This window comes from Eptatretus burgeri, chromosome 10, assembly GCF_056783735.1.
Source record: "Eptatretus burgeri isolate ZD-2024b chromosome 10, Ebu_testis_v1, whole genome shotgun sequence".
Taxonomy (NCBI): Eukaryota; Metazoa; Chordata; class Myxini; order Myxiniformes; family Myxinidae; genus Eptatretus; species Eptatretus burgeri.
The window spans coordinates 25962121-25989923 of NC_140970.1; the positions used below are offsets into that span (position 1 = coordinate 25962121).

At 42.2% G+C, this 27803-nt stretch overlaps 1 protein-coding gene and 1 long non-coding RNA gene across 6 annotated transcripts in view; one reads left to right on the top strand and one right to left on the bottom strand.

The window, feature by feature from the left end:
• Positions 1-22951, top strand: part of LOC147018116 (IQ motif and SEC7 domain-containing protein 1-like) — a 396789-nt gene extending 373838 nt beyond the window's left edge. For 4 of the 5 annotated variants that reach the window (XM_085897478.1, XM_085897479.1, XM_085897481.1 and 1 more), the window contains exons 10-13: positions 933-1094; positions 2868-3050; positions 6205-6254; positions 19248-20067. In XM_085897478.1, the coding sequence (XP_085753604.1) occupies positions 933-1094; positions 2868-3050; positions 6205-6254; positions 19248-19937 (1085 nt within the window). In that variant the 3' untranslated portion in view covers positions 19938-20067. Of the gene's footprint in view, positions 1-932; positions 1095-2867; positions 3051-6204; positions 6255-19247; positions 20068-21808; positions 21881-22595 lie in introns of those variants that run through there. The other variant, XM_085897480.1, reaches the window with a different exon arrangement.
• LOC147018119 (uncharacterized) lies at positions 922-7466 on the bottom strand. Its single transcript, XR_015062289.1, has 3 exons — positions 6874-7466; positions 1383-1429; positions 922-1058 (listed from the first exon to the last, which is right to left on the bottom strand). It is a non-coding gene; the product is annotated as an uncharacterized LOC147018119 (long non-coding RNA).
• Positions 22952-27803: the final 4852 nt, after the last annotated feature.

Below are 27803 nucleotides of genomic sequence, written 5' to 3' on the forward strand. Positions count from 1 at the left end.
TGAAATTAAGTTCTGCCTCTTTTGCATCGGTGGGTTCATGTTAAAGAGCCCCTCACCCCAACATCCAACCCCTGCCACCACCCCCTCCCCCTCATTCCTCATTGTTTTATTTTATCTCCTGTTTTCTAATTGGTTGAACAAGTGAAAGCTGACCTCATTGATCAATCAAAGATGGCATTTACAGCCATGTCAATGATGCATAATCCAATAATGCAATGCAATAAATTATCGGTGCTTCGTTGTCATCCTATTATAACTTTTGGGCCATAAAGACAATTTGAAGGTGAATATGACTGACAGCTGAGCTTTGGATAAAGATAAATGCTGTCTCTGTCTCTCTCTCTTTCTCTCTCTCTCTCTCTCTCTCTCTCTCTCTCTCTCTCTCTCTCTCTCTCTCTCTCTCTCTCTCTCTCTCTCTCTCCCTCTCCCTCTCCCTCTCCCTCTCTCTCCCTCTCCCTCTCCCTCTCCCTCTCCCTCTCCCTCTCCCTCTCCCTCTCCCTCTCCCTCTCCCTCTCCCTCTCCCTCTCCCTCTCCCTCTCTCTCCTTCATTGTATCCCTTCTTTATTCTCCATCCTCTAGCATTGGATTGGTGCTTGCATCTTAAATACCTTTCTGCTGTCTGTTTCCTCACTTCCTTCTCTTTGTGTTCACCGTTGCTTTAAAAAAAAGTTTTATTCATTTATTTACAGCGATCTAATGCTGATGGAGGTGCTTACACATATGTGACATGTAGCACAAGTACATTAGGAGTCAAAGAGTTTCAGTGTTGCTTGGTGGTTTTGTCCTCGGGACATCATTTTGTTTTATTGTGTTCTTGAATTAACCATTCAACTGAAAAAAAAAAATTCATCTTTTTTATCATTGTGTTCTTAAATTAACCGTTCAACTGAAAAATTCACCCTTTCTCTTTACTTTCCTCCCGTTTTGTCCAGTTTATCCCCATGGTATTAAGATTCTGTCTGCGATGCCACGTTCTGACACACGTCTTCTCGTGCTGTTCAACGCACCCAATGCACAGGACCGCCGAAAGTTCCTCGAGGACCTGCGAGAATCCATCGCTGAGGTTCAGGACATGGAGAAATACCGCATAGAGTGTGAGTACATGTACTTACCACTTTTGTCAACATTGTTATATTCCTTATCCTTACCATACTGCCTGTTTCCAGCAAATGTTCACATTCATTTATTGTAATGAAAAAAAACAATAATTTGAGCAAAACAAAGTTAAATACCAACAAAACTTTGAAACCAAGGTGGCTGCATAGTTGTCTCGAAACGGTTTAATTCTGGCTTCAATCCAAGGAACAATCACATCCAACTAAAACTTTCATCTGGAGTAGTGATAGCACTTAGCACTGTATCTTAGAGCTGTGGTTCCCAACCTATGGTCTGCAGAACCCTTGAGGTCCACGAGGGCATTGGCGGGGCTCTGCGGGGAAACGAAAGAGCAGCATTAGCCTCCTCATACCATGAAATGATATAGCATGCCACGGCTCGCCGTATATCAGAAGCAACTCTTGGTGGAAGGCCATGGTTCATCTTGCTTGCATTTTAGTGGTGGCTGGGAGCTATAAGCAATGGATTGTTGGCTAAAAATAAGTTCATTGAAGAGGTAAGCAAGTGAAAATAATGATCGTCATTTTAATCATTACGGCAAAATTTCGGGAGGGGTGTTTGAAAGGGGTCCACACACTAAAAAAAATGTTTGGGCAGCCACTGTGGTTGGCTCGCAATGACCTGTGAACCATTATCTTAACTATATTATACAAGTTATGTATGTGTGAAGTATCCTACATAATAATACGCTTATTCTGTTTGTTTGTTTCTCTGTCTGTTGATCCGATGATTTTCTCTTAAACTACTCACCCAGGGACCGTAAAACCCATTTCATGATAAAGGTGGGTTGAGGATTGAGGACTTGGGTTTGGGAGAGGGAGCTTGAGGACTTGGGGTTGGGAGGGTGGGGGTGTTCAGACTTGGGGTTGGGAAGGTGGGGGTGTTTAGGACTTGGGGTTGGGTTGGGGGGGCTGTTGAGTACCTTCGGTTAGTTTAAAGACTTGTAGTGGAGAGGGTATTTGAAGGCAGGGTGGGGAGGGGTGTGAAGACTTGGGGTTAGTTTAAACGCTTGGAGTTGGGAGGGTATGAAACTTCAACGCAGGAGGCCATTAAGTGCATCAAAGCCTGCGTTATTGTTCTCAACCTATGGTTGTCCATCCATGATCTTTCCTTTATAAATACTGAGCACAAGAATGGAAGCAGCAGATACCATTTTTAAGTCTTTAGTATGACTCGGTCGAGGTTCGAACCACTGACATCCCAGACTCATAGCAGACACTAACCATTACGCCGCCGAGGCCAGTCAGATCACTACCCCCAAAAGCTTCTTCTTCTCCTTCTTCGTCCTGGGATAATCTTCAAATGGCTCCTAAAGCCTAATCACAAAGATGATTATCACTTTTCATCAACAGGATCCTTACGAGTCAACAACTAAAGTGTCTCTCGCTGGTAGATCAGAACAGACCAATGAAGTGTTCAATCGAATATTTCTGCGCATGATATTTTGGAGGTTACTGTAATGAGCATCATTAAATTATGGTGCACAGTAACTGAATTCCTAATTAACTAACAAAATATAACCTCATATCACTTGACAGTCATTGGAAAACAGTTGAATGCGGTTGAAGGATAAACAAGCAGTGAAAAATGCAAAAGCTGAATTATGTTTTCATTTCTCTTGCAAAAAAGAAATCAATGCAATTATAAAACAATATTTTAATGAGTGCAAATGCACTACGTCTCTTTTTATTTATTTTCTTTCCCGTATTTCTCTCCCGTGTACTTCATCTTCCTCTGCTCTATCCTCCCAGCGGAATTGGAGAAGCAGCAAGGTGCCGTCCGACCAGCTCAACCCCATCGTGGTAGCATGAGAAAAGAGGGAAGAAACGGAATGACCACCACAGCCAGCTTGGATGACGGTTGCACCACCACTGCGGGAGAGTGTCTGAGACGCGGCACACTCAGCAGCTCTTTACGAGACCTCTCTGAAATCGGTACATCTTGTGTGATTTGGTGCTCTAAATTATGGGGCCTCCGTCGTACATTTCTGATACATTTGGTCATGGATGTCAGATCTGAATGGAACAAATTTATGGTAAAACATTTTGGTCATGGCCAGTTAATACTCAGTTATGAACAGACATGCCAGACTTCTGCCAGTTGGCAGATTTACACTCATATTTTTCCAATTTTGTCAACACTTTAATTTGAACAAAATACCCCGATGCCCCCTTCCCCTTCCTTTTGCTTGCACCATGATGGTATGAACCAAAGCTGTTTGAAGGATTATTTCATCTGAATGCATTATCTTATTTAATAGTTAATTTCTTCAATTTTAATTTATTTTGAATTCCCTTTTATGTTTTTTTTATACAAGGATCGAGGCTCATGAAGGGAGCTGAACGACAAAGCACAGCAGGTTCACAAACTACGAAGTGGTATTGGGGTTGGGGGGGGGGGTGGATACACATTCACAAGAAGGAAAGAAGGAATAACACAAAAACGAGTTACAAAATAGAGGAACATGATGGGAATGAATCAGCACGTATAGAAGAGATTACGGATCTGGTTACATGCATAATTATTTATTTTCTCCCCTTATGGAACTAAATATCCACTGACATGTTTGTTATGGTATACTCTTACAAGGCTAAATGATGATGGAACGAAGGTACACATAGCCGGACTTGTTCGGGTGCACATTCAATTATTTTGTCCAAAATGTGTTTAATTCATCATTGCTTAATCAGGCCAGGGCAAAATAAGCAGGCCCAAGATGAGATCAACCGTACAACTCTATCATGCTGATGACACTGACGCACTAAACCAATATATTCGGCTTTCCAAGCCAGTATGGCTTGAAACATAAATTGTTATTGCTGGGAGTTATTAAGTATTATTATTATTATCCATAATAGTATGGTAATGTTATTATTATTAATAATAATATGCCATTATTGTGACACTTTTTTCTCAAAGACAACGGCACCAATAAATGTGAAACTTCTCAGGGTCAGCTCTGGGATATACTGTATATCCTCCTCTGAAAATGATTATTCCAAAGGCTTGGTGGCCATCTTGATGTTATGAATTTTTTGCAAAGACAATTGAAAGATCTTCTTCTCCCAAACCGCAGAACCGATCGATACTAAACTTCAAATACATCATCGACAGGCCAGGACCTTCAAATTTGTGTAGTGCAATTGACGCTTTGAAATAAAATGGCTGGCACGGGCTAATCAAAATTGACTGTTTTTTTGACATCCCAATGTTGATGTATTTCGATAAAATAAACTGGTATATGTGAGTGATCGGTTTGAGTGATTATGATCTGAACATTTGTGATGATATCACGTGAATCTTTCCTGAGGCAACCAAGATGGTATCCAGAGCAACTGAGACATTAATGCCTATTTCAACAATAAAAACATCTATTTTTCAGTTTGTGACGTTGCTGGTTGAAAAAAACACTACATTTTAGGGTTTATCATTGTTCCTTCTTTGTACTCCAGCTGTTACTGTTTGGAAATGCCTGGTGTTGGCTTGATGGTTAAGGTGGCTGCCTGAAGATCTTAGGGTCTTGAGTTCAAGCTCCTGTTTTTTACCATTGAATTAACACCAGGTGGGGGTGATTCAGCTTGTCATCCTTCTGAGTTCAGCAAAATAAGCACCATCCATTGGGACCATACTCCATGCAGAGCGTTGGTGCTGCCTAAGCAGTCTCCTGGGCTGTGGGCACAATTCTGGATGGGTCGCCACTCTGACACAGGATACCGGCATGCTGGCACTCATTTTGCTGACCTCAAAAAGATGACGGGGAGAGTCAACGCCACCTCATTTTTATTCAATAGCTGAGCAGGATTTGAACTCAGGATCCTACGATCCCAAACCCACCACCCTAACCATTAAGCCAACACCAGGCATAAAATAAACACCAGTGTACCGATATTCGAGGGAACTGCATCAGCAGCACAGCTATGCCCCTCAGAAAATGATACAACCTGCAGCCACAGGCTGCATACAATAACTAGCTACTGCTTGGAAGCTATGGTACTTGCTGGCAACTAATAGCAACTCTGGTTTCTTATTGCAAATTAAAGGGCGGTTCAAATTTGATCTCGACTTTTGTTTTGAATCGGCAGAGCAATGTACATAAAAACAATACTTTTTCAGGGAATTTTTATTTCCGGTGTTGCTAGCCACCGCCCATCTTGTGTTTGCTGCTAAAATAAAGATGATGGCAAGTGAGGTAGCAAAGAGGGTGGAACAGCAAATTATTCTGAAATTTATGGTCAACGAAAGCAAGCCTATTAAAATTTCAACAATTGGCTGCACCGTGCACAGTGTGATGATAATTGCCAATCAAGGACATCCATATCGAAGATCACCTTGAGGGGAAGACATTGTTGACGAATGAGTCAAATAAGAATGATGGCCTGCACTGGATGCATACATACACTTCCTCAATAATTACGCACTTATTGTGTACAGAAACTTGTATTCCGACGGGAAATTTGTTTGTCCAAAGCTGGAGAATACTTTGCAAAGTTTTTATCAGCGTTGTGTTTGTAATATGCATTTGAGGTGAGCTTTGTGAATAAGCCAATGTCCAGATGGAACTTGAAGCACCTTTGTAGTAAGTCAATTATTTTGGAAGCAGCAAGTCGGTCGACCCACAACCTTGAAACAGCACACAGCACGGAGTCCTGAGCATAGGAGTGGCAATGGGAGAAAGATCGACGGCTAACATCGATCCCATTTGAGCAACCAGTGACAGGACGTAACTCAGCGTGACGGTGTGCTGTTAGTTCGCCTGCCAAGCCTTGTTGATTCGCCTGTGTTTCTTGGTCTTCAAAGCAAGGCCTCACAGCTCACTTTCCCAGCTGACTGAGTTCATTAACCGTGCTTCCAACCACTTGTTCTTCCAACCACCTGCGTTTCCCAAATATCAACTGTCTCTAACTGTCCACTTTGTTGAACGAGTTGTATTTCCCAATTGCCAAATCTCATAAACCTCGACGACCTCCTTTGCTAAATTAATGGCTCTCCTGATTAACTTCTTGGCCAAATATACTGGTTAGTTCATGCCCATAGTTGCAATCAATTTCCACACAAGCTTACTAACACTTGTTCTTGTGCTATCCACAGGCAAACGTGGACGGCGTGGTAGCTCTGGATCTTTAGACAGCAACATCGAAGTAAGTTGCATCATTAAGTATTACATCAGCATCACTATGGTCGCCACAACTATTTGTTTCGGTGAAATTTTATGAAATGAAGTGGTTAATTCATTCAGATGCAACACCGATGCATTTTATGTCCTTTCTATTCCATGGTGTGCCTTTACTTGCATTGCAATCTCTTCTTTATATTTCCATCTCCCTTTTCATGATGCACTTGTCAGCAAAACTTTTATGTTTGCGATTAATGTTATTGTGCTTTCCAGCTTTAAAGCTGGCTGCTCCCCCGGTTCCCTTCGGAGCATATTTAATTAGCAATTTTGTTTTGTTGATGAGAACTCAAGTACAAAACAATTGCCTGAATAGTATTGGTGACTGCTTTGCAAAATCCATTGGAACATTGCAGTGTGTGTGTGTGTGTGTGTGTGTGTGTGTGTGTGTGTGTGTGTGTGTGTGTGTGTGTGTGTGTGTGTGTGTGTGTGTGTGTGTGTGTGTGTGTGTGTGTGTGTGTGTGTGTTTTGTTATGGTATACATTTAAATCGCACATAATCTCTTATGTTATAAACAAACAAGGAAGAATGAATAAGGAAGTCGACAAATACAAAGAGGTGGGCGGATGAGCATACAAAGCACTTACTTTAGCCATGACGCAAGTCTCATCCACACACTTGATCCTGGAGCGCCCTCCGGTGGTCAACTTGCATTTTCCTGGATCACAATTATTGCATTGTGATTTGACAGCACCATGTCAAAAAAACGTTTCTTTTGCGCCTTAATCTGCAGATACCAATGATGCATCCTCACCCGCAATATTTCCTACCCACGTTAACCCTACCTAACCCAACCCTCTTACTTACACGTTGTTATGTTTCTTTCTCTCCTCCTTCATCTTTTCCTGTTCGTTCATTCTATTGCTTGTTGAGTATCTGTATGACTCCACTGTCAGTACATTCGCTTTTCACCCTCTGTCTTCTTGCTCTTCAATGAGCCTAGATTCCATATATAAAAAAGTTACATATTCTAGAATCTCGATCAGTGTTTCTCAAGGTGGGGCGTGGAAATATTTTGGTGGGGCATGAGGATTCAGAATTAATGAATCAATATATGATCGCTTTCATAGCTTTGCCTTTTAAATACATATGTAGTATATACTGTACCGGGCATAGTGGCGTGCGCCTGTAATCCGGCTACACGGAGGCTTGGGTTGGAGGATCGCTTGAGGACGGGAGCTCTGCGCTGGGCCCTGCTGTGAGAGGATGTAGGGCAGCCCGGAATCATGGCGAAACCCAATCCATATCCCTGTGTCGTAAGAGGTGACCAGGGTTGTGTCAGGAAGGGCATCCGGCATAAAACCTGTGCCAAATCAGTATGCGGATCATAACGGATGATCCGCTGTGGCGACCCCTAACGGGAGCAGCCGAAAGACGAACAACATGTAGTATATACTGTAGTGTCTCCAATCATGGTGGGGCATTCGATTTTTTTTGAAAATCAAAGTGAGGCGTGGGACAAGAAAGGTTGAGAAACATTGATCTAGATCTTCGATGAATGCATGCAGATGATATCAGCTTCGAAGTGTGTGGATTTACAAGGGAACTATGTCCTAATTACCTCCACCACCAAAGGTGGAAGGAGGTTATGTTTTCACCCCTGTCTTGTTTGTCTGTTTTTCTGTTTGTCTGTGTGCAGGATATTTCAAAAAGTTGTGGACGGATCCGGACGAAATTTGGTGGGCAGGTTCAGTGTGTGACAACGACGAACTGATTAGATTTCGGTGAAGATCCATTTCCAGATCCAGATAACATAATTTTTAGATCCTCGTGGAGGATCTCTCAGTCTTACTCACATTGTTGTTCTTCATCTTTTTCTTGTGGACTTTTTTGTTTCACAGCCTATAGTTTTCATCGACACTTCCTGAAACTTGGTGTATACATGTAAAAATACCCTGCGCAGACAGTAACCATCTCCGATTTTTTTTAATTCCTCCGAGAAAAAAAGTTATGACGTCAAAATATCTCCGCTAATGGAAATCGCCGAAAAAATTATCTCCGAAACTAGGCAAGCTTTTTGAATTCTGTTTGCAGGAATCGAACAGGGCATTAGCAGACATGAATTACCGCACATATGATACATCACTATCACGTCATATCAATTTTTTGACGTCATTCCTATTTTTTGACATTTTTTGTTTCACAGCCCAGAGTTTTCATCGGATCTTCGTGAAACTTGCCATGTATATGCAAAAAGCCCACGCGCAGGCAGTAACCATCTCCGATTTTGGAAATTCTTCCTCGAAAAAAAGTTGACATCATAATATCGCCGCTAATGGAAATCGCCTTTAACATTATCTCCAAAACTAGGCAAGCTGTTTGAATTTTGTTTGTGGGAATCAAGCCGGGCATTAGCACAGATAATTTATCGCAAACCTGATACATCACAATGACGTCATATTCGTTTTTATGACGTCATCATTAAGAGGACGAGGATCTTGGCTCATTTGAGCTTGTTTAATTGATTCTTCACCATTGAGAGATCGAGCCAAAAACGATATAGCATGAATTTTAAAAATGCATTGAACCTGATACGTTCTTGTGGATCAGGCATTGCACACCATTTAAGAAACATAAATATATAAATATATAGATATTTATATTTTTCAAGATGGGACATACGTAGCAGTGATGGTAATGTGTATTTATAAATCAAAGAATAATTCAAGGTGGTATGTAGGTTTTAAAATGGTAAAAATGTGTAAAAATATATAAATAGGTGGTGATATGCTCATATCAATATTGGTAAAGTGTATATAAATAAATAAATAATCCAAAGTGGTATGTCGGTATCAGTGATGGTAAAGGGCATATAAATAAACAAGTTGAGTCAACCGATCAAAATCGGGTTATTTACATTTCAGTAAAGTATTAAGAAGATTGATGTTAGCGAAGATTAAGTCATAAAAAAAAAGCATGGCAGGGTTTGAGGTCTAGATAGGCCAAACACATCGGGTAAGTTCAAGCTACACACCTCTCCCAGCCAAGGGAGTGATGCGCCACTGCCCGAACCAATGTGAGATGAGGGGGTGGGCATATCCTCCATATTGTGTGATGCTTGAAATACAAAGCACCATTATTTCATATTTTTACAGCAATTTGATGACAAATTCAAAGTTTTCATTGTGGCATTGCATTGATCTTCTGCTTGTGAAAATAACGTGCTACAATAAATTTCGGAGAGTTGGGTCACCCAATCAAGATTGGTTTATTTGACTTTTGTAAAACATAAAGAAGATTGGTGTTTACAGTCGTAGCAAAAATTTACTCGGAAATGCAACACGGCAACGACAGGCCAAATGGCATCATTTCTTTGTTTGAGGTTGTACATCACCGTGAGATCCTTCGTTACACTCAATGTATTCTGATGGAGACTGTGAACCATTTGTATATTAATTTCCATTCCACATACGGAAGATAAATACTGAAATACAATTGGTTCGATTCCTGACAAATAATTCACATTCAAACACGAGGCTGAAAGGGAGAGGTGTAAGCCAAGCTCCACACTAAGGTGATGCTCAATCAGCCAGAGTGACGTTATTTTCTGTTTTAATATCGATTTGATAAAGAATTGAAATTTTGTATTGTGACGTTGACTGAGCATGCACATGTTACAATAATGTGGTACAGCAAATTTTGGGGCAGTTGGCCCGGAGGGAGGGGGGAGGGGGTATAATTGTATAAAAACCAAAGAAAAGGCTTCACACGGAAACAACTCGCTCTTATTTGTATAGATTTTTTACGAGTACACATATTTTATGAAATCAAAGTTGTGTGTTGGTAGTTGAGATGGGAACGAGTACATGAATAAATAAATAAAATTTTCTCAGCTCAAAAAATCTTGTTTTGTATTGCCAAAATTCCACATTTCCTCCATTCCAAAAGCAATTTGATGTGCTTAATGTCCAGATATTATTGCATACATGTCCCGAATATGAAATAAATTCGTTTGTAGAATATGAAATAGAGGCTGTGGACAGACACCTGGAAGGATGGAAGGACAGATGGACAGAATTCAAAATATAAACCCCCAGCCAGGCTGATACCCCTTTTGGGGCTAGAAATAAAGAGATAACACAGTAAACTGGGAGCATCATGCTGTGGTGCAGGTTAAACAGATGAAATCAAGAAGCCGTTGAATATTTTATGAGTTTGCATGCCGCATTGCATTCATTGCGGTGCTGATTACAATGAAGGGACATGTGATGTCACTCCTTTTATTGTGGAAATCATTTATTGAGCTAAAACTTGTTTTGTTTGTTACATTTATTCAAATGTAAGATCATATAATCAGACGTATCTACTATATATATATATATATATATATATATATATATATATATATATATATATATATATATATATATATATATATATATATATATATATATATATACATATATATACATATATATATATATATATATACATATATATACATATATATATATATATACATATATATACATATATATATATATATATATATATATATATATATATATATAAATAAAAAATTCCACACTGTGGGTAAGGTGCCTCATTTTTATAAAGTACTAGACGACCCGTGAACCCGTTGGGTTCCTGTTGTGATAGTGGTTGATAAAGAAATCATTTCAAAAAAAAAATGATAAAAGATAGCTCCAGTGAACTAAACCACTGAGGTTGTTTACATTGATCAAATAATCCTGCAGAGTACTTGACTGAATCGGGAATTGATTTTTTTATAATTTTTTTCGTTGCCCGATTTGAACGAAACTTGATATTGCGCGTCAATGTGAAAAAAAAATAAACAGAGAAAAGAAGGTCGAAGAGATTATTGTGCGTAATCTTCTAAGCACAATTTTATTTATTAATGAACACGGAAGTATTAGATCAATATGGCGATGTTTATTTTATGCTTAAAAATAAATTGTTCTTTGTCAATAAATGTTTGAGATTTTTAAAGAAATCATTTCAAGAAAAGAAAAAAAGCTCCAGCGAACTATACCGCTGAGGATGCTTGCATTGATCAAATTCTCCCGAAGAGTACTTGACTGAATCGGGAATTGATTTTTTTAATACTTTTTTTCATTGCCCGATTTGAATGAAACTTTATACTGCACACCACAGGAGAATGGTGAGTATGGTGGGCCAAAAATGTTTGCGCTATCGTGTACCGTTTTGGCTGTATTTCGGGAACATACATATACACATACATACATATATACAAGATGAGAGTTTTAGTAATATATAGATACTGTATAATGGGAAGAAATTAAATGAGTCACAAATGTAGTTTCTGGACGATCTTTATGGAAACAAGCTTTCGGACAAATATTGGACAAATATTATCTATCTGACTCACTGACTGACTGATATTAATGATTGGTACCTTCCAGGTGATGTAAAAAGCTGAAATTTCGCAAGCTGACAGACATTTAAGCCAATGCACCGGAAAAAATCACAGGACTGTTGGAAAGCATCAGTAAATGAAAATATAAAGAAATAAAATTAAATGAAAAAATTAATACAGGTGAGTGACCAAAGACAATGGGGAAGCACAGTAATTTTGCATGCTGATGCGTATCAAAGCTGATACACCAGGAAAAATATCGCAGAACCATCAGAAAGCATCCATCAATGAAAATATAAATAATGAAAAAAATATGAAAATGAATAAATGAAAAAAAACAAATTCAGATGAGCGACCTGAGACAATGAAGAAGTTCGTTATTGCTTACAATGTGAAGCGTACCTTATAGTCTAATATATAAAGCTCATTCTAACCATTATTGACACACTGACTCACTGAATTGGTAATATTAATGTTCAGAACCTTTCGGGTGACGTAGAAAGCTGAAATTTCACTCGCCGCCAAACATCAAAAATGATACACCAGGAAAAATCACAGAACCATCAGGCAACATCCGTAAATGAAAATATAAATAAATGAAAATAAATATATGAAATAAAAATGAAAAAAATGACGATGAGTGTCCTGAGACAATAGAGAAGCATGGTAATTTCACATACCAATGGACAACGAAGCCTCTCCACCAGGAAAAAATCACAGAATTATTGGACAACATCCATAAATGGAAATATAAATGAAAAAAAAAAAGAATAAATGCAGGTGAGTGACCTGAGACAATGGGGAAGCACGGTTCGTATGTTTGCACATAGTGTAAGTGTAAGCATACCCCGCTGGTAATATGTAAAGCTCTTTGTAACCATTGACTCACTGACTGACTGATATTAATGTTTGGTACCTTCTGGGTGATGTAGAAAGCTGAAATTCCGCATGCCAACGGACATCAAAGCCAATACATAAGGAAGAATCACAGAATTGTCGGAAAACATCTGTAAATGAAAATGTCCAAAAATAAGTGCAGCCTTGTTGTGCTTACTGCAGGTAATCGACCCGAGGAAATGGGAAAGCACGGTTTGTTCATGCTTACAATGTGTACGCATACCCCACCATATATACTCTATATGTATATATACAGTATATGTATGTATATATATATATATATATATATATATATATGTATATATATATATATATATATATATATATATATATATATATATATATATATATATATATATATATATATACATAAACATATATATATATATGTATACATATATATATATATATATATATATATATATATATATATATATATATATATATATATATATATATACACATACATACATATATACTGCATACAAGCCGGTAGGCGACATGGGTGGTCGCTAGACTAAGGCAAATTTGAAATATGTGGATAAGAGAACACATCAGATGGCATTTTTGCCATTTGTTGTTCCATATAGGAGCATGACGAGCAACTGTCCATTCATCATTTGTGTTCGATTCCCGAACCCTACGTTAGGGAATCCCAACGCGAATGTTGGGGTGAAAGCATATAGTAATATAATTGCATACTAGTCATAGAGTTTTTGACGGATCGGGCTGAAAATTTTTGACAAAGAGGTTGATTATAGCGCGTATAAAAGTGCGGAAGCCGATTTTTGATTTTCGAAAAAAAAACAAATTTCGGATTTTTTCAAAAATTTCAAAGTCCCATTGCTAGGTGACGGTGGTGTCCATAGCAACGGTGCTCAAAAGCATACAACTAGATCCTGGTATGAACCGAGCAGTCAAGTTTCATCAAAATCGGTTGACTCCTCTGGCCTCCAGATCTGTCCATTACATACTAACAAACAGACAGACATACAGACAGACCGAAAACCTGAGAATAAGGGTAGTCTTGCGACCACCCAATATATGTATGTATGTATGTATATATATATATATATATATATATATATATATATATATATATATATATATATATATATATATATGTATATATTTATATATATATATATGTATATATTTATATATATATATATATATATATATATATATATATATATATATATATATATGTAATGTAATCCACATGTTTCAGCATACAAATTGTGCTTCCCCATTGACTCAGGTCGCTCACCTGCATTTGATTTTTCGTTTATTTATTTTCATTTATGTTTTTTTTTTCATGTATTTATATTTTTATTTACAGATGCTTTCCAATGGTTCTGTGATTTTTCCTGGTGTATCAGCTTCGATGTCCGTCAACACACATAATTACCGCACTTCCCCATTGTCTTGGGTTACTCGCCTGCATTTATTGGTTCACGAAAAAAATAAGTGACCACTGTATTTGTTATTGTTGTGTGTGTGTCTGTCTGTATGTTTGTCTGTATGTCTGTCTGTCTGTATGTCTGTCTGTATGTCTGTCAGTCAGTCTGTCTGTCTGTCTGTCTGTCCCGAGCATGTCTGTCTCCGTGGGTTTTGATCCGATCCTGACAAAATTTTGGTGGGAGGTTTATATCATGATCTAGTTGTGTTTTCCTGAAAATGGGTGTTATGGGCGGAGCCACGCCCAAAAAACATGTTTTTAGGGGGTAGCCGATTTCAATTTGCATCTTCTCCTAGGGGGTTTGTCGAATCTGGCAGGGGTTTCGGTATTTGGTTAGCCCAATGGCACCTGCATAGCCCCACAGAGCTCGATTTTTCATTTTCGTCCCAAGGTCAGGAACTTAGAAAATTGCGATTTTGACACAAAAATCCATCTTCTCCGAGGGGTTTGTCGAATCTGGCAGAGGTTTTGGTATTTGGTTAGCCCAATGGCACCTGCATAGCCCCACAGAGCTCGATTTTTCATTTTCGTCCCAAGGTCAAGGTCACAAGGTCACGAACTTAGAAAATTGCTAATTTTGACGTAAAAATCATACGACCGCCCAAACTTTGAGAGCTAGGATGACAATATTTTTTATGCATAATCTTGAGGTCATTCCCCACCTAAAGTCTTGAAACCATTTTGCTCTATCTCGAACACCTTGCCCGTGGCGCCCCCTTCAAGTTTGTTTTTACGCTGATTTCATCAAAGTATGGATAATCCGAGGAGTGCGAAATGCCATATAGCCTATATGACGTTATATTGTTCCTGGAATCTTCCAGAGGAAGTTTTGCACCAAAGGTCATAATCCTTGACTTTTGACCGTTAAAGTTCACAAAGGTCAAATTTTCAAAGTTGTGGGAATCAAACTGGGTTTTTGACCTTCTTCGACGAACTAACTCCAATAAGCTGTAGTACGTATCCTGATTCCTTATTTTAATGACCACAACATTGTTTTGTGACCTTTAAAGGTTATGCAAAGGTCAAATTTTTAAAGTTGTTGAGCGAAACTGGGTTTTCAATATTTTGCAGCTAATAACCTGTCACTCGTACCACATCATGTTGATCATTTTTATAACTTGGTCAAACATTATCACATTGTCTCATCCTTGAATTCTGAAACAATCTAAATCGTCAAATACCGCTCGTGAACCATCGTCGTCTTCAGACTTGTTTCATTTTTTTCTTTTTTTTTCATCTATTTATATTTTCATTTCTGGATGTTGTCCGATGTTTCTGTGATCTTTTTTCTTGTGTATTGGCTTCAATGTCCATCGGCACAACATTTCAGCTTTCTACCTCACCCAGAAGGTACCGATCTTTAATATCAGTCAGTCAGTCAGTGGTTAGAAAGAGCTTTATATATTACAAGATGACCCGTGAACCCATTGTGTTCCCGTTGTGACAGCGGTTGATAACAAAAATCATTCAAAAAAAAAAAAAGATAGCTCCAGCGAACTATACCGCTAAGGTTGTTTGCATTGATCAAATTCTCCTGAAGAGTACTTGACTGAATCGGGAATTGATTTTTTTAATATATTTTTTTCGTTGCCCGATTTGAACGAAACTTGATACTACACACCGCAGTTGAATGGTGAGTAATATGGCCCTAAATTTTTGCGCTATCATGTACCATGTTGGCTGTATTTCAGGAACATACATACATATATACATACATTTATACAAGATGAGAGTTTTAGTCATATATAGAATTTTATATATCTCGATGTATATATGTATGTATATATATATATATACATATATATATATATATATATATATATATATATATATATATATATATATATATATATATATATATATATATATATACTAGTGGGGTTTGCTTCCACATTGTCTAAGCACATGAACCGCGTTTCCCCATTGTCTCAGGTCGCTCACCTGCATTTGATTTTTCATATATTTATTCTCACTTTTTTTTTCCATTTGTTTTTGTTTTTATTTACGGATGCTTTCTGATGGTTCTGTGATTTTTCCTGACGTATCAGCTTCGCTGTCCGTCAGCACACAAAATTACCGTGCTTCCCCATTGTCTTGGGTAACTCACCTGCATTTTTTTCATTTATTTATATTTTCATTTGTGGATGTTATCCAATGATTCTTTGATGTTTTCTGGTGTACTGCCTTCGATGTGCATTGGGACGAAAAATTTCACCTTTCTCTGTTTCTCAGAAGACACCTATCTTGAATATCAGTCTGTCAGTGGTGGTTCGAAAGAGAGAGATATATATATATATATATACATATATATATATATATATATATATATATATATATGCTATATACGAGATACTATATACTATATACTATATATAAGCTCTTCCTCAACACTGACTGACTGGCTCCGTCACTGACTCACTGACTGGTTCACTTCAAGACCGGTACCTTTGGGTGATGTAGGAAGCTTAATTTTTGCGTGCCGATGGACATCGAAGCCCATAAACCGGAAAAATTCACAGAATCGCCGGACAACATCCATTACTGACAATATAAGCAAATGAAAAAAATTCAGGTGAGTGATTCGAGACAAGGTGAAGCACCGCACTTTTGTGTGCCAATGGACATCAAAGCAGATACACCAGGAAAAATCACAGAACCATTGGAAAGAATCTGTAAATGAAAATATAAATAATTGAAAAATCAAATGCAGGTAAGGGACCCGAGCCAATGGGGTAGCATTGCTCTAAAGCTTACACAAAGTGCAAGCACACTAGTGTACATATATATATATATATATATATATATATATATATATATATATATATATATATATATATATATATATATATATATATATATATATATACATACATATATATATATATATATTTTGAAGCTCTTTCTAACCAGTGACTGACTCACTCACTCATTCCAGTTGTTGGTCCTTCTGACACTGACTGATATTAAAGATCAGTTCCTTCCCGGTGACATAGAAAGCTGAAATTTGTGTGCTGATGAACATTGAAGCCCGTACATCAGGAAAATTCACAGAATCGTTGGATAATATCCATAAATGAAAATATAAATAAATGAAAAAAAAATGAGAAAATAAATGAAAAAAATGCAGTTGAGTGACCCAAGAGAATGGGGAAGCACAGTAATTTTGTGTGCTGATGGACATCGAAGCTGGTACAACGGAAAAATTCACAGAATCGTTGGACAACATCCACGCATGAAAATATAAATAAATGAAAAAAATGAGAAGAATATATGAAAAAATGCAGGTTAGTGACGTTAGACAAGGATTACAAGGAAATTATGCACAGGAGGAGGCATTCGGCCCATCATGACTGCACCACACCAATACCAGATTTAATAAATCTGTCTATACTCCTTCACTTCATGTGCAGCCTTTTGGCTGCTGGTTGCATCATTGGTTGGGGGTGCAGATGTGCTGCTGATGCAGTGCCCCTATTACCAGTACACTGGTACTCATTTCGCCGACCTCAGAAGGAGGACATGCTGAGTCAACCCCCTGGTGTTAATTCAGCGGGAAACTCGGCTTGAACGCAGGACCCTTGGATCCCAAGCCACCACCATAACCGCTAAGCCAACACCAGGCATAGTAATTGGGGAAGCATGGTAATTTTGCGTGCCGATGGACATTGAAGCCGTTAAACCAGGAAAAATTCACAGAATCGTCAGACAATATCTTTAAATGAAAGTATAAATAAATGAAATAAATAAATGAAAATAAATAAATGGAAAATTAAATGCAGGTGACCGACCCAAGACAATGCGGAAGCACGCACAGTTCGTATGCTTTCACAATATGTAAGCATATCCCGCTTGTAAATATACATATATATATATATATATATATATATATATATATATATATATATATATATATATATATATATATATATACACATCTTCAAGGAACGATTTGCTGAATATTTTCCAATTTTTCCCCACAAGGAAATTAATAATGACAATAATAATATTAATATTAATCTGAATGCTCTACATATTTTCAAGTGTTTGTGCGTTTGTACGTTATTCTTTTTCATATGAACAGTAGCACATTGAGGCCCCAAATTTTGCATGTAGGTTCTTCAGAATCTGGGCAAGGTTTTAAGCTATGACACAGTGGCATTGACTTTCATTTTGAGACAACCAAAGGCTGCTAGAAAGTGTATATTGGGATGTGTGTTTTGGCAGTGCTTCCGCCAGTCCGCAGGCAAAAGGTAACCGCCATGAGGCCAATAACTCCATAGCTTTTCAATGTCCATCAAGTCCCGAAACACCATCGGGAAAGCTCACCCAGTCGAGTAGCGCTGGGTAACCCCCCACCCCCACCCCCTCCTGGGCAGCGCTGGGTATCCCCTGCTAGTAATTCATAACATCCATTGTTCCCGTACCCCTCCAATTGGCATCAGGGTACTCACGTATGGTAATTAACATTTCCATCTCTGAGAATTTACACCTAGACCAGTCGTTACTCCAATACACCAACACAGAGTGCTGCCAACACCCCTCGATCAAGGCAGGGATTTCAAATTTGTCCAGGGTATGTGTGCACACAGTGACCTATTATTTTCGAAAGGTACCGTGGGCTATTTAACATCCACTATTGTATGCCAGCAAATGTGACAGCTGGTTTAATGTCACCTCAAAGCAACGGCGCATTGAGTTGAATTAGATTAAAACCCTAATATTGGTAATCAGACCTTTCACAGAAATGGAAGGGTTTTCAAGAAAATTAAAGTGATATTTAACTTTGGTCCTCGGAGTACAGGATTTTCATTTGGCAAACACATTACTCATGTGAAAGAAAATTCTGCCAAACAGTGACGGGTAAATTAATATCGAAAGAAAAATAGCATGTACAATCACATCAGGTACTGTTCATTGGTCAGAATTAAATGTTGATTCATGACTTGGCAAAGCAATTTGGACATTGAATGTGGAATTATAAAAAGGCAAAGGAAGAGAACGAGAAAAAAAGAAGTATATTTTATGTCTGAAAGAGAACGATTAAATGCATAATATGCAGGCCTATTTATTCAAAGATGACTGCTGGGTAGAAACCTATTATGATTTGTCTTGCTTCATGCATTGCTCTGATTAGAGAAACCATACTAACCTGGTGTCATGGAAGAGCTGATGAAGCCCTCATGACACCTGTGTTCTGACGAGCGTTTTGAGGGCAGTGCTTTATTCTCCCTCTCTCTCTCCCCCCCTCTCTCTCCCTTCCCTAGGGATCTATTCTCGGTAGCCCCCGAGCTGTCCGTCGGGTATGCTCAGGTGTTGATGCCAGTCTCTTGCATCGTAGTGCAAGGCCCCAAGGGCCTACAATGGGCTCAGTGTCACTCCTCGGTGCAGTTTATAACCCTCGTCGTGCCAAACAACCTGGTGTACCCTGCCTTCCAGTTGTTGGTCCTTCTGGTCACCACCACCATCATCACCACCACCACCATCACCTTCTTCACCAGACTGAGGTCCATGCAGTCTCTCTAAGCCAACATCCATCGCTCCAGGGGTATTCTCCTTCTTCGCAGCACCCCGTCACTGGGACACCAATCAGCGGTGGCCCTGCTGTTGCTATTCCTTTGGGACCTACACAGACCCCAGCTCCATCAGGACCTCCCCCTCCTCCTGTCACAACTCAATCACCACAACCACCACAACCCCCTCCACCACCACCTCCACCTTCTCAACCACCCAGTTTACCGATGCATCCAGCAATCTTTGGTCACCCCCATGCCTGTCACCACCATGGTCATCCTCGCCATCATCATCCACACCATCACCGCCACCACCACCACCATGCCCATCATCCACACCACTCTCGTCATCACCCACATCCACACTTAACAAGGCACCCAGCACCACCAGCACTAACGCACAAACCCAAACACAGCAGTTCAAGTATCAGCACTGTAGTGTGACTCATTTTCTGAATCCATCACGACCTGACCTCCACCTTTGTCCACTATGCTTTGAAACTACTTCTTCATAACCTCCACCATATATATATATATATATATCTCTCTCTCTCTCTCTCTGTTCTCTCTCTCTCTCTCTCTCTCTCTCTCTCTCTCTCTCTCTCTCTCTCTCTCTCTCTCTCTCTCTCTCTCTCTCTCTCTCTCTCTCTCTCTCTCTCTCTCTCTCTCTCTCTCTCTCTCTCTCTCTCTCTCTCTCTCTCTCTCTCTCTCTCTCTCTCTCTCTCTCTCTCTCTCTCTCTCTCTCTCTCTCTCTCTCTCTCTCTCTCTCTCTCTCTCTCTCTCTCTCTCTCTCTCTCTCTCTCTCTCTCTCTCTCTCTCTTCCTCTCTCTCTCTCTCTCTCTCTCTCTCTCTCTCTCTCTCTCTCTCTCTCTCTCTCTCTCTCTCTCTCTCTCTCTCTCTCTCTCTCTCCTCTCTCTCTCTCTCTCTCTCTCTCTCTCGCTTCCTCTCTCTCTCTCTCTCTTCCTCTCTCTCTCTCTTCCTCTCTCTCTCTCTTCCTCTCTCTCTCTCTTCCTCTCTCTCTCTCTTCCTCTCTCTCTCTCTTCCTCTCTCTCTCTCTTCCTCTCTCTCTCTCTCTCTCTCTCTCTCTCTTCCTCTCTCTCTCTCTTCCTCTCTCTCTCTTCCTCTCTCTTTCTCTCCCTGTCTCTCTCTGTCCCTCTCTCTCTTTCTTCCTCTCTCTCTCTCTTCCTCTCTCTCTCTTCCTCTCTCTCTCTTCCTCTCTCTCTATATCGGTCCCAATTGCTTTGATTCTTTACGAATCCTTTTTTTTGTTATTGAAGAATTAATCGAAGCCAAAATGGCTGTCTTAGGCTAATCATTGGCGAAAGGTTTTCTAATGTGGTGTGACCATTGCACACTGCCCTTCTGAGTAGAGCTCTGTGATACTAGCCTGTTTCAGATCTATGTCTCTTTTTAATATTCTTTGTCCGTTCTTGTCTTCCAAAGAACTCCACACTCATCCCATCACTCTCTTACATGATAACCCCTCAAACTTGCAGTTCCCTTTTTCGCTCCTCTATTTCCTTGTAGTCTGCCTTGTGCACTATGGTCTATGAGTGAAACTTTCTGCTTGTTTACACGGCCTGCTGTCAGTGCCATCCTACCTTCTAAATTTTACCTTAATCTCTGCCACTCCCCCATCACCTTCCCCAAAATCCTTTGTGGTTTATTCTCTGTCTTTGTATTCCAAATTGGCCTTTTTTTCTTGAATGTAAAAATGGAGCTCAGTTTTGCAGCATCCAGGTGGTAATTCGAGGGCCCTTGATTGGAATCCCCTGACATGAGTCTGTTATTGATAGACCAACAGTGCAGTTAGGTGCTTGATACCTGGGAGCATTGGCAGTTTAATAGGGTGATTATTACTATTAATATTATTATTATTATTGTTACTATTTTATTACAAAATGCTGATCTGTGCTCAAGATATAGCTGCAATAGATACCAGATAAAATGGTGACAATATCATACAGCATTTACTGTATTATTATTAATAATTATTATTATTTCATTCCCCACCTCTCTTCCTGCTGCTGACTCTTCGTCTATCTTAAACTTGACCAACCACCTGATTGCTTTGTCCAACAACAACAGTGAACTCTGTTCAAGTGATTCTACTGACCGACAACCCCCCATTTGGCATTGTCAGAAATGAGAAGGACATATAAAGAACTGCAAAATTTCCGCACCAAACAGCTGGCCTAAACTTTTTTTTAATTTATTACCGATGGTCAGTTCAATGTTATCTCTCCTTGTGTGTTTGTTGCGTCTGTGAAGCATGAAATTCTTATGTACTCTCGTGTGATAACCCTCACCACCAGGAGGGAGATTGACTTTGCTGAGCCATATGTTCCTGATGAGTCTTCAAGGGTTTTCAAGTCTCCTAGACATCAGTGAGTGATTTACAGCAAATATCTGGTGTTGGACTTCCTACATTTCGTCTCCTTCAATGTTGTTCCACAAACTCTGCAGTCAATTCGCCTTAAAATCTGCTTCATCCGTTTTAACTAGGCCTATACTTCCGAATAGTTTCATGGGGCAAATTTTTTTTTTTTGTGATACCATTTGATCTTCTGCATTCAAATTCCATTTGCCTTCACACAGCAGCACATCTGCAAGGTGTCACCACAAGGCCTATCCAGGTTCTGTTCCACAAACCTTGGATCTTCTGATTATCTATTTCACCGAAAATGTTGTTGTCCTGCACACGCACCGTCCTGCATGTTCTTAACATTTGAAATTTAAAAACATGCAACTTTAATTGGTTGTGATTGTATTAAACTACATGTTATAATAATACTTAAACTCTATAACACATATCTTTCCATCTCTCGAAACTTTCTCGTCCTTTGTGCGCTCATAATGACGTCACAGGATATGTGCCGGTGTGATGGTGTGTTGGTAAACTCGTTTCATTCTCCTCTCCTTTATCTAATCGCTTGCGTCCCAAACCTGAACGCTCCTTCGCCTTCTCCCTGCTCATGACACTGTCAATGTTACGTGCGTCTTTCCACCTCACTGTTCTCCCTACTAAATTACTTACTTAATTACTTACTTATCCTAAACCAGAAAGTGTCTTACTTATGTCTTATGCCGTTACTCCTACAGTACGTTATATGTGATGCTAGCGAGAAGGAATTCAGGTCGGCCTTGAAGACCTTTACAGGGGTCAGTCATTCATGGGTTGGGGCTGGATCTCAAGCTGGAGCTGGACCTGGGACTGGGCTGGATCTGAAATGTGTTTTTGTGGCTACATGTGTCAATTGGAGATGAAATATCTTTAACCAAAACTGGTGCACCGGGTTTTGTGTGTGCACGGGGCTGATGGTCTGGTGAACTTTTTGTCGGTCCCGTGTACAGCTTGGCATGCCCCCGTGCAGTCTGACACAGCAGCTTGTACATTATGTACATATGTCTACGTATACATGCTGTGCCGACAATAAAGAAGATGATGAAAGCAGCAATTTTTTGTCATAGTTGTACTTTTTGTTGCTACATATGTTCGAATTTAAGCGCAGACATGGTGCCTTCTAGAGTGTACGAGGTGCAGTGGGACGCAAGAAGCACGCGGGCCAGCATCAACTCCGCTTTATTGCGCTATCAGAAGTACACTCCTGCCACCCCTAGCGGGCGAGGCATGATATAGGAAAACCCAATCATGTGACACAGCACACTCTTCCCCTCGTAAAATGACCCGTCACATGATGAACGGACAATCACAACATGACCATCTGAAACCCATCAACACTCATAATCCTCCAAATACCGCGGCCGCACTCTGACCCGCCTCGGACGGGCAGCGCCACCAGACAGCCCAGGCTCAGACGCCTCCCGGCTCGGTCGAGGTGACACCCTCGCCGGACTCGCACTTTCCGCAACACCATCCACCCCCGACCGCCCAGCCTGCTCGACGTCCCCGGGTAGGACGGCATCAGGCGAAGACCCCCTTGGCGTCGGCCCAACCAGCCCCGGCGATACAACGTCAGGTGCTGGCGATACTACCGGTGGGGGTCCCGCATCGTTCGGCCCGGGGAGGTGTGGGGGGGGGGTGACGCTGAACAGCGATCATGCATTTGGTCCACGTGCCGCTTCCACACATCCCCACCATCAGTCCGCACCATGCAATTCGCCGGCCCCAGCACCACAGAGACCACCGCCGGCTCCCATTTGGAACCGTGGAAATAATCGCGCACCATTACCCGCTGCCCCACCTCGAAGCTGCGCAGCCGTGTCGGACGCGACATTGCCCCACTCCCCGACCCTCCAGGTTGCAGCAAATCCAGCCTGGACTGCAAAGCCCGTCCATAGAGACGAATGGCAGGCGAATCACCCGTGACAGGATGAACTGCGTTCCTGTAATGGAGCAAAAAGACATCGACCACCGTCTGCACAGGTGCAACACCCCCCCTGCGCAAAGCCCGCTTCAACATCTTGACAAACGACTCAGCTTGGCCATTCATCTCAGGATGATACGGTGCAGACCTTAGATGTCGAATACCATTCTGGCGCATAAACTCATCAAATACACCCACGATGAACTGCGGACCGTTATCAGAGACCAGGATCTCCGGCAACCCTTTATTAGCAAAGATCGTCCGCAGTTTCTCTACTGTAATGTTTGCTGATGTATGCTGCATTACTACAACCTCCGGCCATTTAGAGAATGCATCGATCACAATCAAAAACATTTTGCCATTAACCGGTCCCGCAAAATCTACATGGACCCTCTGCCAAGCTCGGTCTGGCACAGGCCAGAGGCCCGAAGCTCGACGCGGGTTATCAGCATCTGTCTGGCACGTGGCGCAACGCTTAACCAACTGCTCAATGTCTTTGTCCAACCCCGGCCACCACAACAGGCTACGAGCAAGACTCTTGGTCTTCACGATGCCCAGGTGACTGACATGCAGTTATTCCAAACACCGCTGCCTGAACCTCGGTGGAATCACCGTCCTCATTCCCCACATTACGCACCGTTGGACCAACGACAGCTCCGCTGCGCGTGACGTGAAAGGTTGAAATGCCGGTGTCGAAGGCAGATCGCTCCAATTCCCCGTAGAAATCACCTGGACGACACGGGCAAGCACCGGATCACGAGCCGATTCCACCGCGACCTGCCTGGCCGTGACCGGCCCGCTTTGGACCTGGCCCAGCGCGAACACATCGACCCGGTCGCCCAACTCAGACGCAGCTGGACCCTCCGCACACGGCAAGCGAGAGAGCCCGTCGCAGTTAGCATGCTTCTCGGTGCTTCGGAACTGAATATCATAATCGTAAGCACCCAGAAACAGACACCACCGCTGTATTCGCGCGGCTGCTACCACCGGCACCCCGCGTTCGGGTCTCAGGATGAATTGAAGTGGTTTGTGATCCGTCTGCAAAGTGAAATGCCGCCCCAGCAGGTATTGATGAAACCTCCGCACACCCCAGACGAGGCTGAGAGCCTCACGCTCAATCTGGGCATATCCGCGCTCTGCTGTGGACAGGGTCCGGGATGCAAAACAAACAGGCCGCTCGGAACCATCGTCCATCCTGTGGGAGAGCACTGCCCCGATGCCATATGCAGAGCTGTCGCATGCCAATAGGAGCGGGCGCGCAGGCTCGTAGTGCACGAGGACCGTATCCTCTGTGAGCAGCCGCTTGACGCGGTCGAACGATGCCTGGTGTGCAGGCCCCCAAGCCCAGCGCTCGTCCTTCTTGAGCAACCGCGTTAACGGCGCAAGTTTTGAGCTGAGCCCGCGCATGAACCTTTGGTAATACTGGGCCATACCAATGAACGAGCGCAGCTGCGTCTTGTCGCGAGGCGGTGGCATGTGCTGAATCGCCTCCACCTTCCGAGGACCTTTCAACAGCCCCTCCGGCGTGATGATGTGCCCGAGGTATTCCAAGCGCTGCTTGAAGAACGCGCACTTGTCCCTGTTCAAGCGCAGGCTGCACGCTTCTAGCTTTGTCAGCACTTGGGCAATGTTGGCAAGATGCTCGTCCGCCGTTTTCCCCGCAATGAGCACATCGTCCAGGTAGGTCTGAGCGGGCAGGCCAATGCAAACCTGATCCATGGCTTTCTGCCACAAAGCTGGGGCCGAAGCAATCCCAAAACAGAGTCGGGTATACCGATAGAGTCCTTGACACGTGTTGATTGTCAAAAGCTCGCTACTCCCGGGATCCATCGGCAGGTGAAAATATGCATCACGCAGGTCGAGCTTCGTGAAGTATTGACTCCCTGCCAATCGTGCATATATTTCATCGATTGACGGCAATGGATATTGCTCCACGCTGAGCCCCGGGTTAACCGTGGATTTGAAGTCCCCGCACAATCGGACGTCTCCATTCCGTTTCAGCACCGTGACAACCGGGGTGGCCCAATCCGAGCACGACACCCGTTCGATCACTCCACAGGCCTCCAGCCTATCCAGTTCACCCTTGACCTTGTCCCGCAGGGCATACGGCACTGGACGCGGTTTACAAAACCGAGGAACCACCCCCTCCTTCAAGAAGAGCTTTGTCTCCATGCCCTTGAGTTTCCCAAGGTCGTCGCTAAACAACCCTTGATGTCTTTGAAGAATCTGCTCCAACTGATCCTCCCACTGGCTCGGCACGGGTTGCACAAGGTGAACTGCGGCCCAGTCTAGCCTGATGCGGGCCATCCAATCTCGGCCGAGGAGAGACGGCCCCCTCCCCCGCACGACGTACACCCGAAGCGTGGCGACCTGGCCTTGATACCGCACAGACACGTCTGCCATCCCGACTGGCGTTATCTTCTCGTGGGTGTACGTGAACAGCGTGAGGTTTGACCTGATAAGCTTCAGGCCGTTGAGTCTACACGCGGTCTGTTCGCCTACGAGCGACACCGCTGCTCCCGTATCGACCTGGAACGTGATCGGCGTTTCGTTCACTTCGACTTCCACCGTCATCGGGCGCGCCGTCGCCGGGCCAATTGAAAACAGGCCCATCAACGGCCGCCGGTTCCGCCCCGAGTCGCCTCGCACATCGCCGTCCATGACCTTAACGGTGGCCGGCGCCCCACGGCACACACGCGCCAAATGACCCACCTTGTGACAATTCAAACACACGTTGCCTTTACACGGGCATGCACGGCGCAGGTGTCGACCTCCACATCCCAAGCATGTCCGCGGGGTCACCCCGCCGCACGCGCGGCCGCGTGGCGACGTCCGACCCGCATCGAAGGTCGTGCGCGCGTCCCGGGGTGCTCGCGACCCCGCGTGGCCGGTGATGGCTCGAACATCCCCGCGAGTCTGCTCGACCGCTGTAGCCGTGCTGACCGCCGAGTCGAATGTAATGGCTTCATCCTTCAGCCGTAAAACCGCTGAAACCATCTTCGCATCTCGTAAACCAGCAATAAAACGATCTCTGAGCCGAGCTGGACGCTCCCCCGCCGTGAACTTGCAGGCCACGGAAGAACGCTTAATCCGCGCCACAAAATCAGCGACGCGTTCCTCTGCACCCTTCGAGAGGCGATCGAACTGGAATCGAGCGAGCTGTAATGACTTCTCCGGCGCCATGTGTGCTTTCATTTTCTCCACAACGTCCCGAAACGACAGCTCATCATCCCGGGGCCTGTTCGGTGCCACCAAATCACCCAGTAGCCGATAATGCTCGGGCGAAAGCGAAACGAGCAAGATCGACTTATGTTTGCTCTCGCCGACCACATCGTTCGCGTGGAAATAGCATTCCAATTGCTCCGAAAACAATTTGAAGTCGTCTCCGTCGAAAACGGGCACAAGTCCGTATTCAACCATCCTCGTCAGCCAACTAGAGTGTACGAGGTGCAGTGGGACGCAAGAAGCATGCAGGCCAGCATCAACTCCGCTTTATTGCGCTATCAGAAGTACACTCCTACCACCCCTAGCGAGCGAGGAATGATATACGAAAACCCAATCACGTGACACAGCACACCTTCATGAAGTTCTCAGAATGAGATACAATAGTCCAAGAAAGGCAAAGGTTTAAAATAAAAATCAACTTTCAAGGTATAGTTACTGAAAAGCAAATGTCATTTCAAGGACTAATGTGAGTACAGAGTACCTCATTCGAAGAACAGTTTTGTAGCCTCTTCTACTTCTTCTTCTTCTTGGAACTGCACAAAACTGGTGGCATTAAATCAAGGCATGAAGTTGTCATGCTTTGATGTAGTGCAATGCATATAAAGTTTAGTTTAAGGTGGTATAAATTTAGACGAGCACCATTGAAGGGATTAGTGCAAAGCCAGCAAAAAGGCAATACTGAGGATTTGATCAAACTTCTGAAAATTAAGTTAGTCTCAGGACAATTACAATATTGCAACAAAAATATCAATAAAAT